Source organism: Sinocyclocheilus grahami, unplaced genomic scaffold (assembly GCF_001515645.1).
Source record: "Sinocyclocheilus grahami isolate Dianchi unplaced genomic scaffold, SAMN03320097.WGS_v1.1 scaffold171.1, whole genome shotgun sequence".
In the NCBI taxonomy this organism is placed as follows: Eukaryota; Metazoa; Chordata; class Actinopteri; order Cypriniformes; family Cyprinidae; genus Sinocyclocheilus; species Sinocyclocheilus grahami.
Genome location: NW_015505350.1, coordinates 666,628 through 680,536, shown reverse-complemented (window position 1 = coordinate 680,536; position 13,909 = coordinate 666,628). Strand labels below are relative to the sequence as shown.

Genomic DNA, 13,909 nt, shown 5'->3' with positions numbered 1-13,909 from the left:
GAATTGGGATCTCGCTTAGCGAGACCAATCCACTTCGAGTGTAAACTAAATGAGCCAATGCACATTGGCATGCGATGATTGCGTCTGGCTGCCGAGGGGACGGAGGAGCTCAACAGAGGCAAGCCGACACTAAACCGGGGCCTCTCAGCGCCTCTACCCGTTTGAGGTGAGAACACAGGAGGATACCGGCTCCACACAACGTCTATAGAATCTAGCGAGCGTGTTGGGGGTCGCCCAGCCCGCAGCTCTACAAATATCTGTCAGCGAGGCACCACGAGCCAGTGCCCAGGAGGATGCAACACTCCTAGTAGAGTGAGCTTGCAACCTGAGCGGGCAGGACACACCCTGTGATGGCATCCACAATCCAGTGGGCCATCCTCTGCTTAGAGATGGCATTCCCCTTCTGCCGGCTTCCGTAACAGACAAAGAGCTGGTTTGAGGATCTAAAGCTTTATGTCTGGTCTACGTACCATCTCAAGGCTCGGACGGGACAAAGCAAAGCTAGGGCTGGGTCTGCCTCCTCCGGGGGCAGCGCTTGCAGGCTCACCACCTGATCCCTGAAGGGAGTAGTGGGAATCTTGGGGACATAGCCGGGCCGGGGCCTCTGGATTACTTGGGAGTCAGCCGGCCCAAACTCTAGGCACGAATCGTTGACCGAAAATGCGTGCAGGTCCCCTACCCTCTTGATGCAGGCCAGTGCAAGCAGGAGCAGAGTTTTTATTGATAGAAACTTCAGCTCAACTGACTGCAAAAGGCTCAAATGGGCCCTGCTGTAGTGCTTTGAGCACTAGAGACAGGTCCCAAGAGGGTATAGAGGGGGCTGGGGGGGATTTAATCTTCTCGCCCTCTAAGGAACCTGATGACCAGGTCATGCTTTCCTACCGACTTCCCTTCATTGTTAGCAGCAATTGCAGTGGCATAGACTTTAAGGGTGGAGGGAGACAGCCTTCGCTCCAACCCTTGCTGCAAAAAGGAAAGCGAGACCCTGACCGGGCATCTCCGGGGGTCTTCTCGGCGAGAAGAACACCAATCGACGAACAGGTTCCACTTCAAGGCGTAAGCGTGTCTTGTAGACAGTGCTACAAGAAGTGATGGTGTCAACTACCTCCTGGGGTAGGTCACCTAGAACCTCCGCATCCCACCATGTACCAGACATGAAGTTTCCAGAGGTCTGGACCCACGTCTCTAAATCAGTAGATCCTTTCTCAGATGAATCTGCCAGGGAGGGGCTGTCATGAGGAGCATCAGTTCCATCCTCCCTGACTTTGCACAGTGTCTTTGCGAGAAAGCTCACTGGGGGAAACGCATATTTGAGTAGGCAGTGAGAGGTTTCTGGAGAGGCAAACAGGTCTACCTGAGTGACTCCAAAACGTCTCCAAATCAGCTGGATCATCTGGGGATGGAGTCTCCATTCTCCAAGAAGTGCAGCTTGTGACAGCTCGCCAGCCCCATGGTTGAGCAGGCCCTGTGAATGTGAATGGCACGAAGCGTCCTCAGATGCTTCTGACTCCAGAGGAAGAGGTGGCAGGTGAGTTGCGACATGTGACGGGAGCGTAGACCACCTTGTCAGTTGATGTATGCAATGGTCGCAGTGTTGTCCATGCAGACCAACATGTGCTTGCCTCGTAAGCGCCCTCTGAGATGGCTCAAGGCAAGGCATACTGCTAACAACTCTAGGCAGTTGATGTGCCAGTGCAGTTGGGGGCCTGGCCATACCTTCAACACTGCAAGCCTGTCATACGTGGCCCCCCAGCCGGTGGCAGAGGCATCCGTGTGAACCACAGCATGCCTGGAGACCTGCTCTAGGGGCACTCCTGCCCGGAGAAACGCAAGGTCTGACCACGGGGTGAAGGTTTGGTGGCAGGCCGGTGTGACTTGGACCCGGTGAGTGTCACATTGCCACGCCCACCTCAGGACTCGGCCATGGACCCAGTGTTGAAGCAGTCTCATATGAAGCAGCCCCAGCAGCGTGACTGCCGCTGCTGCTGCCATATAGCCCAGGAGCCTCTGAAAGCCTCTGAGCCTCTGTTTCAGTTGGACCGCCATCCTGCTCTTGAACGTATTCAGGCAGTTCAACACCGACTACATACGTTCCTGCGTGAGGCATGCTGTCTGTTCAAACAAATCCAACTCCATACCGAAAAAAGAGATCCTCTGCGTCGAGGAGAGTTTGCTCTTTTCCCAGTTGACCTGAAGGCCCAACCGGCTGAGGTGCGAGAGCACCAAGTCCCTGTGTTTGCACAACTGATCCTGAGGCTGAGCTAGTATGAGCCAGTCGTCGAGGTAGTTGAGAATGTGAACGCCCTGCTCTCTCAGGGGAACAAGGGCTGCCTCCGCAACTTTCGTGAAGACACGGGGCGACAGGGACAGCCTGAAGGGCAGGACCTTGTACTGATATGCTCGTCCTTCAAACGCGAACCGCAACAATGGTCTGTGGTGCGGAAGGATCGATACATGAAAGTATGCGTCCTTCAGGTCGATCGCTGCAAACCAGTCTCAGGGACAGATGCACCCGAAGATGCGTTTCTGCGTCAACATCTTGAACAATAACCGGTGAAGGGCCCAGTTAGGTCCAAGATCGGTCGTAACCCACTGCCTTTCTTGGGTACAATGAAGTAGGGGCCGTAAAACCCTGTCTTCATATTGGCTGGAGGGACTGGCTCTATTGCGTCCTTCGCCAGTAGGACTGTGATTTCCGTATGCAAGACAGGAGCATCGGCCGCCTTCACTGACGTGAAGCTGATACCGCTGAACTTGGGGGGACGCCGGGCGAGCTGAATTGCATAGCCGAGTCTGATGGTTCACAGGAGCCAGCGATTTGGGTAGCCAGGCATCCAGACACCGTACAAGCTGGACCAGCGGGACCACCGAGTTACCCACGGTGGGACAGACCGAAGAGGGGTCTGAGTGTGCGGTGCAACGCTTACCTGGTTTCACGGTTTGGCAGAGGGTGCGTGAGTATGGCCTTTGATGATGCTCTCGAACCACCCGCTGCTGCCTGCTGGCGAGAGAGGAGAATGAGTGTGGTGTGTTAGTCCGTCCGCAAATTTCCATGCCCTCTTGGGACCCAGAGACAGAGACAACTGCTCTCTTGTCAAGATTTTTGGAAACTAGATTCTCCACCCGGCCCTCCTCTGGGAGAGGGAGAGGTGCATTCACCATCCCCCAAAGAGCAGTTCCCTCCCTCTCTAGGTCGCGGTGCCTCTTGCTCTTCTGCTCACTGCCAGGTTTGACGAGGGCCTGGATGGGCGGAGGCTGGTCTTTGACACAGGGACCTTGAGGAACCAAACTTGTCGCCATCCCTCATGTCGACCAGACACAGCCAGAGTTGACTCTCCTGGACCAAGTGTGGACATCGCACGACCCAGAGAACTCACAGTGACCTTCGTCGCTCGGAGTGCGAGGTCAGTTGCGGTTCGGAGCTCTTTCAGAACTTCCGGATCGTGACCACCCTCGTACAGGTCCCTCAGTGCTTTAGCCTGAAGAACCTGCAGTAACACCATAGCATGTAAGGCAGAGGCTGCTTCTCTACAGGCCGCATAAGCATCGCTGGACAGACCAGACGAGTACCTACTGACCCGGGAGGGGAGGCATGGTTTGCCCTGCCGGGTGGAGGTGGTATTAGGGCACAACTGCATAGCAATCGACCACTCCACCGGGGGGACCCTCGTATAACCCCTTGCTGCACCACCATCGAGAGTGGTGTGGGAGAAGGAGTTAGCAGGTTGGTTTCGGGCAGAAAAAGGTGCCTTCCACGACCTGGTAAGCCCCCTCATGCACCTCCTTTTAGAATGGCGGGGCGCTGAGAACCAGTGCGAGCCACCCCGAAGAACCAATCGTCCAAACTTGAGAGCTCAGGACACGGTGGAGGTCATTTACAGATCCAATTCGGGCATTGCTACAGTCCCAGAGGGCAGCAGCGCAGCAGAATCTTCCTCTCCAGAAAGTTACGGCTCACCCTCCGATGCAGCGATTGACATCCAATCGTCGGGAGGTGCGCCGAAGGATACTGCTGGTACGCTCTTTGTAGAGGGCCCAACACGTTCCTTTGGCAGCTCAACTGGTTGCGGAGTGCAAGAGGAGCGATGGTCCCCCGAGGGTTGGTTCCCTAGAGGGTTTGCCATCACTGTTACCCTCAGACCGCCCGTGCTACTGCCTGAAGTAGCCCCCGCCTGACTGCTGCCATGACGAGAACTAGATCGAGGCAGAGGCAACAGAGCTCCGCCCCTTTTGAGGTAACGGAGCTTGGCCCGCAGCTCCAAGATGGTCATCTTCCCGCAGTGAGAACATGACTCATCCACGAACGCCACCTCAGCATGCTTAATGCCCAGACATGTGAGGCAGCGATGGTGACCATCACCCGATGCCAGGTAATGGCCGCATCCAGAAACGCATGGGTGATATTTTGTCTGTAGCGAGACGCAACGTCGTCTTTAAAAAGACGTACCCATGAATGCTCTTTTAGCGAAAAAGCTCTTTTAGCAGGCTGAAGCGCACAGGGGAGATGGCCGCCTGTAACACAAACAGGGGGTAGTGTGCAACCCACTCGACACGGGAAAACCACCACCGCTGAAACGCCGTACCGCCAATGCCAAGAGCTCCAAAGAGCGCGCTGAACTCGTTCAGTCTTCTTCTCTCAGTAGAGTAGTCAGGAACAAAACGATGTGATCACTTGGCTCCGAAGCGAAAAGCTGGTATGCATTGCATCTGCTACCTTTTTATGCTCACGCTGTGATCAGCGGCAGTTGGATGCAATCATCGCATTGGCTCGTTTAGTTTACACTCGAAGTAGATTGGTCTCTCGAAGCGAGATCCCAATTCGTCAGTCACAATGTGACTCATAGTGACCGACTGAAAGGGAACAACTTTATATTTTGGTGCTAAAAGTTTCAAGTTTTTGTTTGTTTTCTTTTCACCTTAGGTGAATTATTGTCATCGATTGTTCTGTATTTTTCTGTGAACATTAACTTAGATTACAACTTAAGGTACTACTAATAATACTACTAAATCCTATATTAATAACTACAAACTTAACTATACAAATACATTTAGTTATGTAAAAATTTTAATAGAAAAGTTTTTTAAGCATTTAATGTTTCTAAACCTGAGTGCCTGCTTTTGTACTATTATGTATTATATGCCAATACTTTCATATTTGAATACTTAAATTAAAAAAACTATATGTCCAAACGCACAAAAATGTTACGTACAAATACCTAGGAATATAATCAGATGAGGCAGGGAGAACTGTTTCAGCCTGTAAAAATAAACCAATGACTTTTTTTTTGGACTGGATGAGCTGAGCCAATTTTATCGGAGATTGTACAAACTTTGGAAATTAGAGAAAACAGATAAGATCAAAATGGCAGAAAGGTGTAAATTTTTATTCATGGTATTCCAGAAATATTAAATTTTTATTCACCATGGATGATCTGACCCAAATTTGAGGACAAAAAATGGTGAAAAAAATATTTAAAAAAAAAAGGTAACAAAGAAATGTTGAGCAAAATATAGTCAGTTCAATGGGAACTGACAAAATTAATGGACTTCCAGTGGAAAATAAAATTCCCTAAGTGAATGTTACGTTTAAGTTTAAGTTTAAGTTTGGTGACCTTTGACACACAAATTCACACAGCAAACCTCTTAGTGTGATCAGAGATACGTAACTTGGCAACAAGGCAAAACTGAAGATCCATAATAAACGAGCTGTGTCTAATCATTTAGTTATGAGAGTCTGTTTGAAAAGCAGTTATTTAGGGTTAGTTGCTAGCTAGCAGAATAGCTTTGGATGTTTATTTCATCTTCATTATTCCTGTATCACTGATCGCATTTTGTCACATCCTGTCCCAGTTTCACCAAGCAATGTTAAATCCTTAAATTGAAATTTAAAAACGCTGTTTCCTCATTATGTGGAAATTGAAATCACTGGGTGCATTGCAGGGTAAAACTAAAACCATAAAAAAATCATTACCTGAAATAAAATAAACATTAACTGAAACAAAATATATATAAAAAAATAATAATACAATTATTTTATTTCAACTAGTTGCCAAGGCAACATTTTTCATTTTTGTTCAGATTAATAAGCCATTTTAACCCACCGGCAACTATAATTTATTGTTGTCATTTTCCTTTTGTAAGTATTTTTCTAGATGTTATCCATGTTTTATTTCTCAATTACATGCAAGAAAACAACTAACAACTAAACAACAGCCTGTCACATGAGGAAGCATGGCAAAGGCAAACCCTCCCACAGAAATGTAATTTTCATGTTACTAATAAGTATTTTTTGTTGACATATATCACTGTAAAAAATTGTGCCGTTAAATAACAGTAATTTACTGGCAGCAGGGTTGCCAGTAAGGTACTGTTAATTTACAGCTCTTAACCTTTAATTTACAACTCTTAATTTTTACAGTGTTTTACCGTAATTCTATCATGGAAATTAACTCCGCTCGCATTGCTTCAAACAGTTTGAGTTTTAAAACTAGCATTCATACGATGTCAGTACTGTGAACTTATTTAATTTGAGTTAACTGAGAAGGAATATTTCTTAGTATAAAACTGCAAACACTTAATGTGCAACAGCAAAATAACTAAAACCATTATTTTGTCTCAAATCGTTGCAGTTCACTGTTTGCTATAGCACATATCTGTGAGATGAAGTAACAAAGAGATCATTACTGTATCAACAACTCCACAGTTACTGCCTTTAAATAAAGCAGCTGAACATCCGGATTTGTGGCTCATCACTGACTGAAGCACAGGCTCTACTCTCCAGCACAATGGTGACCCACAAAACTACATTAAACTAACAGATCTCTCTTGTGCAAAAACACATTAATACAGTTCAGTTCAATATTTACTCTCCTTATCAGTTCATGACTTTGCATAACTTTTTTTCTTTGGATGTTCACAAATATTTCAGTCAAATTCACTTTTTTCATTTGGTAAATCTGACTCTTACATTTTACAGTATATTGCTGTTTTCCTTGACTTAACGGCAACAAACTGTAGAAAAACAGTTATTTACTGGCAACCGTGCGTAAATAACTAGTTTTTTTTACTGTTTGTGGCCGTAAAATAATTACAGTTTATTACTGTTAAATTACATTTCATGCTGTTTCTTTCCATCTTATATCTTTATCCCTTTAAACCCCACAACAAAATCCTCAGTTTTAATGAACACTTATAATGTGTCCACACTACAGAGTGAAGCAGTGCTGAAGTTAATGAGATAATTCTGTGAATTATTAAGTGATTATTGTGCATTAGTGATGAACACCTGCTGTTAACGAGCAGAATCACTGAATGAAAGAGAAACACAAGAACTACAACTGACTTCAGCCACAGCCTTAGATGAAATCAACTGAAATAAAAGACATTAAATCTCTCAAGATCTAATTAAACAACTTCTAAAACAGCATCACCAGCTTCACATTACTAACCAGACTGATGCTATTTCTGTCAGATGTGTACAGAAGTGCTTATTGAAAATTAACAGAGGTTTAGATGTTGTTGTTTTCGGACACTACCATGATGGAGATCAGTGTTTGCTTTAGTTGGGATCTTGAACCTTGATTTCAGTATTTTGTTTATTTGGCTGCTTTGACTGTTGTGTTTTTCAGTACAATTGTTGTGGTGAAAAAGGGCTAAAGCACAGTATGTAATGGTGTTGATTATGAGTTGCAAGTGACGCAACCATATTTAAAAAACAGGTTTGCTGATTTTGTGCTGAGGCACTTTTTGTACCAAAGCGATGTTATATTGACATACTAGAGCAAAAGAACAAGCGGGCTATCATGAACGATAACACATCACTCAAAAAAAAGAAGTTCTAGCATGTTATGAAACACACACATGAAGAATCAGCGTACGAATCTCAACAACGGTGACAATCAAAAAAATTAATAAGCAGATCGACTTTGATCATCACAAAACACGCTACTAAAACTTGATACAAAAGCAAAAATAAAAGCACCTAGTAAGAATTAAAGAAAGTAAGTGGACAATTCAGCTGCATAATTTATTCATGCCGCAATGCATGCTGGGAGTCATGGATGAGTTTTGTCCTGTGCTGGTACCCAGCATGCATTGCAGCATGAAGCTTTTGATTGTCACCATTGTTGAGATTCATGTGCTGATTCTTGATGTCTCTGTGTGTCAAAGAAATTTTAAAGGCTTTGTACATGAGAAGCTTTCAATATCAATCATAATTATTTATCATTTCAACTTGCAGTATCATACAGCTATTGTAAATAACATGTAACAAATGAAAACCCACACAATATTTTTGAAGAACAGCCGCTGAGTGAGATCACAAAATGATGATTACACCATCAATAATTAACCATCTAATCATAATTTTTCTGTGCTTTTCTTTCTATAACAAATGTGTTTTTACAAACACAGTCACAACAACCAGCCAAACTAGCATTTAAAAGTGAAGGGTATAGAGCCCAACTAAAGCAAACCCTGATCACCACAATGGTGAGGTCAAAAAAATGTTTTCAATAAAACATCTAAACCTCTGTTAATTCTCAAAGAATGTATGTAGATATATGACAGAAATAAAGTCAAACTGTAATGCTGTTTGTGGAGTTGTTTGATCATGTTCTGCTGTTTTATTTCAGTTGATTTCATCTAAGGCTGTGGCTGTATGTCAGTTGTAGTTTCATTTCTTGCTCTTTTCTTCAGCGATTCTGCTTGTTAACAGCAGCTGTTCATCATTGGCTGAATTCACTCATTAGTTTTCATTCTCTCTGTCAGGTGGACTATATTAGTAAACTCATGTAGGGAATAGTGAATGAGGGTGTAGGGTGTGATTTGAAACAAAACCTCTGAGTGGCGACTCTGAACGCTGTTAATTCACAGTACTGCAGAAGGCTACTTTCTTGAAAACAACAAATATTACCCAGAATACATTGGGTTTTTTTTACGGGGTTGTACTGTTGTAATGAAAAAACAGGATGTTACTGTCAGAATATGGACATTTTTTAACAGCACTTTTTTACAGTGTACATAATCATGAAGGTCTCTAGAATCATCCAAACAAAAAAATCTTACAGGAGAGCTATAGTTTTTTGTATACTTAATCAAAAGTCCAAGTGGCAACTGTAGTGGGCAAATGACTTGTAAGTACATATCATGGGGAAATGGGGTGTACTGTGTTAATAGGTTAATAAAGCAAGGTTATTAGTCTTGTTTAGTGCTTTTTGCTTTCATAATATCCCACCTAAAACATAACTTAACCCTTTAACTGACATCTCTACTGTACAGTAGACCTTAATTTGATAGGGAATAAATCTGTCAAAAGGAGGAGATGAGAGAGCAATCTGTCTACAGCCCTACTGCCCCACTTCTGTGTCTGCTTTTGCCATGGGAGGGTGGGAATTTCCAGTTTTCAAGTGGCAGCAGCAGTTTACAAACTTCCGTCAGTCACACAAAGGGAAGAATGGAAAGATAAAGAGCTAAAGCATGGGATTAATTGCTGTATATTATCTTTTTCTCCCTTTTATGACATTATGTCTTGTAAGGGGCAAAATATTGAGGCCCCGTTATCCAGTTTGGATACGTTTCATTCTAATTGGTCAAGGACCCTAATTCATTTTATGACTAGTAGCTTATCATTGTACCATTGTAATGTTAATATTCAGACAAGTAATGAGTTTACATTGACATTATTATATGAAATCACCTACAACAGTCAGCCATTGAATACTATGGGCCTAAAAAAAATGCGTAATTTTCTTTCAGGTATACATTTTTTATTATACAGATGTAATATTTTCTTCATTCAATTTATTTTTATTTATTTATTTTCATTTAACTAACACACCTCTAAGAATGAAAATACCTGCATGTTCAATAATAAGTAAATAAATAAACAAACAATCATGGGTGTAGCCTACACATGACAATTATTTTAATAATCATATATTATAAAAAGAATATCATTAATTTCATGAATATCAATGACTTTTGTCAGGGTTAATCCATTTGACCTAATCAATATGTGCGTATTCATAAAATATATGATATTTTACATATTTACATATAGTATGCAAAAATGTTTATGTAAATTTATAAAACTACTTGTACCTTCACTGCAGTACTCCTTGTAGGCTACTTATACTAAAACTGCTTACGTAAGGGGAAGTTCACCAACAAATGGAAATGGGTTCAATTAAAGTGCAAAAATAACTAAATAAACTAAATATAAAAACTAAAATCTAACAAATTAATAATAATAATTATTATAATTAAATATTAATAATAATAATTACAAAAAATAAACAAAATTCCTAAACCTTTTACTAAAAATAAAATTAAAACCAAAATATAAAAATATTGTGTAATTCAAAATATTAACAAAAAATACAATAGTACATCATTGCTATTAAAATAATACTAATTCACTTAACATAGCATGTGCCGAGGAAACAGGAGCAAGTTTTTGTGTCTAGACTAACTGGTTAAAAATGTATTATACTTTAGGATCATTAATTCATAGGAATCTATTAGGAGATTTTAGAAATATTAAGAAACATTTGCTGAGTGACCTCTTTAACTTGGTATGCTGAGTGCCACATGCTATGAGTAATGTGTACCTACTTTTTCTATGCCAAAAAAAAGTAAAATATGTTTTCAACAGACTTAAAATCAGCTTTGCCTGAGAAAACATGAAAATACAGTTAAACTGCAACAATACACTATTATTTTTCAGTCTGCAAAAGCACATTTTTGCTTGGGTGAGCAATTTCATGACAGATTTCTTGCACATGAAATCACCCACATGCCAACAAACCAATGAGAATGTGAAAAAATAATGACGATTTATAACAATAGAGTGTAGGCGCCAAAGCTGTTGTGGATCTGCTCACCCTAATCCTTCCATAAGTGGCACATAAGAAAAAAAAACTTTTAAGAAAAAGAGTGACAAATAAATATGTTATAGTTACATGTGTATTCAGAACATTTTATTATGTAAGCTTTATGTTACAATTCAAATGACATGGGAATTTATAGTAATGATAATATTAATTAGCCACTCCCCGAACTCATTCTCTCAGATGAGTTTAAATTTCTCTGGTTATTCAAGACATTTGTAGCTTATATGGACTGAACACCCCTGTTTAGAATGTTCCTAATTGGTGTGCCAAATTTCACAACATTTTACATCTTTCCATAAGCTAAGTAAAAAAGACATCTATCACATACATTTCTTCATAAACTTCATCCATCATACATATGATCCCTCATTCTTTGACATTTGAAGCTTTCAGAAGTTCATGCAGTGTTCATGCATTTATGTCAGCGCTCTTTCTTTCTGACTTGTCTTCAGGCTCTTGTCAGATTGGCTGGGCGTACTACTGCACTGGGGCTGGCGCCACCTCGGCCCTGTTGCTGTGCACCTGGCTCGCCTGTTTCGCAGGGAAAAAACAAAAACAATACCCGTACTAGAAGAACCAACCTCAACTACAGCCTGAACCACAGCAGGACAGATGCCTTAGACTCAGTGGAGACTGGCTTTGCAGCCAATGGAATGACGGCTTTCCTCCATTAATGCAACTCCGACTCATTAAAGACTCAAAATGCTCATATGGACATTTGTGTGATTAAAATGAGCATACTTTTCAAAGAGACATGACTTTTGACAGTACTTCCACTGCTCTCTAAAAAACAACTAGAGAGTATTTAATGTGAAAGGACCAATTATTGTGTGTGTCTTTTTTATGTCCACTCTTGTGAATATTACAAATGTGCTTGTTTTTTTTTTGTTTTTTTTCTTTCTCTGGAATTGATATTGTAAATGTAAGCTTTGGTTGAGATGTAAAACAGACACTTTAGATGAAGTCTGCATATATAAAGTATTAATATTACTATGTCCTAAAATACGTCTTACATATATAAATACTGTACTTTAAATACTGTAACGCATTAAAACTAAAGCTGACATTTAAAAATGCTTAATTAATTAAACTTAAGTTAAATAACTTATCAGCACCGATAGCCTTGTGGGCAGCGCGTCGACATGCAGAGCTGTTGTGCCTCGGGCATCCGTGTTTGAGTCCTGGCTCGTGGACTTTGCTTACTGTCTCACTATCCTATCAATAAAAGGCAAAAACTCCAAAAATGAATAAAAAAAAAAAAGTTTGTACTGTTATGGACAGTGGTGGAATATAGTTTAGTAATCGTTATCTAAATATATTTGACCACTCCAGAATAAAGTATTCCAGAGTCGTGTTATAAAATGTAGTCATTGTTTACATAACGATATACAATTACATAGTGTATTAAAAATAATATTAAGCATTATATATACAGACTTCATGTAAATTGTTATCAAAAGATATATTCATCATTATTGTGTTTATATTTACATATCCATTGCAATAATATTCATGGTTAATATCTATATATTGCCTTTTTTTCATAACTTGATCATTTTTACATTATTGTATGCTACAAATATAGAATACAATATATGTTCTGATTAAATTTGACATTGACATATTGTGTTAAAAAGACAACAAAGAGCTTATTTGATTCATCTTGTGTTTGTGAATAAAATCTGTTTATCAACATTTTAGTTTTTATGTTAATCAGACATTAAATATTAGCTTACAAGAAAATATTACACACTACAGTACATTCAATCTCTCTCCACAGATGTGTCTTTAGCACAGCTACAACCGTTCTTCATACAGAACTTTTACACACCATTTGCAAATCACCATTTGATGGTTATCAAAAGTTATGAAACGGCATTTTCAGCCAAATACGCTTCCAAAATCTGACATATTTCAGAGTAAAACAAGACACTCAATGGAATTAAAGTAGGTTGGGACTTCATTTTATCCATTAGGATTTGATTGGATGGCCCCATATTAGTTGTTACATTTGATAAAAGATTGTAAAGTACTTCATGCTTTCTTTGGAATAATGTGCAGCGAATCCTTTTTTAAAGTTTATGATAGATCTTATTCCAAGTGTATCTAATATCAGTTGGTAAAGGCAGGTACCGCTAACCGTGTATGTGGTGTTTATAATTCATATCCTGAGCTCACACACTCATTAGTGGGGCATGAAGCTACTCCTGTGATCTGTTCCCATAATGATAATACCCACGATACCTTACACACACAGATGAAACCTCTATGTTGCTTTCATTCTCACTTCTAAGAGATCCTGTTCTTTTGGTGCTAAGTGTCTTGCAGTTCTGTGTAAGATCTTTTTCTCCCATTGATATTGCTGGAAATTGTTGGAAGTTTGAGGTGCACAGAATGACACATTGGGGTCAAGTGAACAGAGCACTTCACTCCTCTATTATCTCAGCTTGACATCTCACCACTAGCAGTGAGAGAAGATACAGCAAAAAGACTGTTTGATATCATTAAAACCATTATATGCAGCAGTTTCACTGAACACGTTGCTATTATTAGCCCTGTAATAATATTAGCTATTATTAGTATAGAGAAGATAAACCATTCAGGGCTTTATAATAGTTCCAGGTTCTTGTAAGAACTCTAGCTGCTGCATTTTGAACCAACTGGAGTTTGTTTGAACGTACAGAGCAACCACCCAATAAAGCATTATAATAATCTAACCCTGAGGTCATGAACGTATAAATTAATGTTTCTGCACTTGACATTGAGAGCACAGGTTGTAATTTTTTTTAAGATGTAAAAATGTAGTTTTACAAATGCTAGAAACATATTTTTCAAAGGAAAGAAATAAGAATGCTATCAAATAGCACACCTAGGTTCCCAACTGACAGTGTTTTAGGTTATTACATGCAGAGGTTTTTGGTCCAATAACTAAAACCTCTGTTTTTTTTTTGTTTTTTTGTTTTTTTAGTAGTAAGACTAATCATCCTTTTTTTTTAAAAATCAACTATGTATTCTAC

General features: G+C 40.6%; 1 protein-coding gene across 2 annotated transcripts in view; it reads left to right on the top strand.

The window, feature by feature from the left end:
- LOC107593461 (lipoma HMGIC fusion partner homolog) overlaps window positions 1–11,707 on the top strand; it is a 138,559-nt gene extending 126,852 nt beyond the window's left edge. For both annotated transcript variants that reach the window (XM_016283188.1, XM_016283187.1), the window contains exon 4: window positions 11,345–11,707. In XM_016283188.1, the coding sequence (XP_016138674.1) occupies window positions 11,345–11,463 (119 nt within the window). In that variant the 3' untranslated portion in view covers window positions 11,464–11,707. The remainder of the gene's footprint in view (window positions 1–11,344) is intronic.
- Window positions 11,708–13,909: the final 2,202 nt, after the last annotated feature.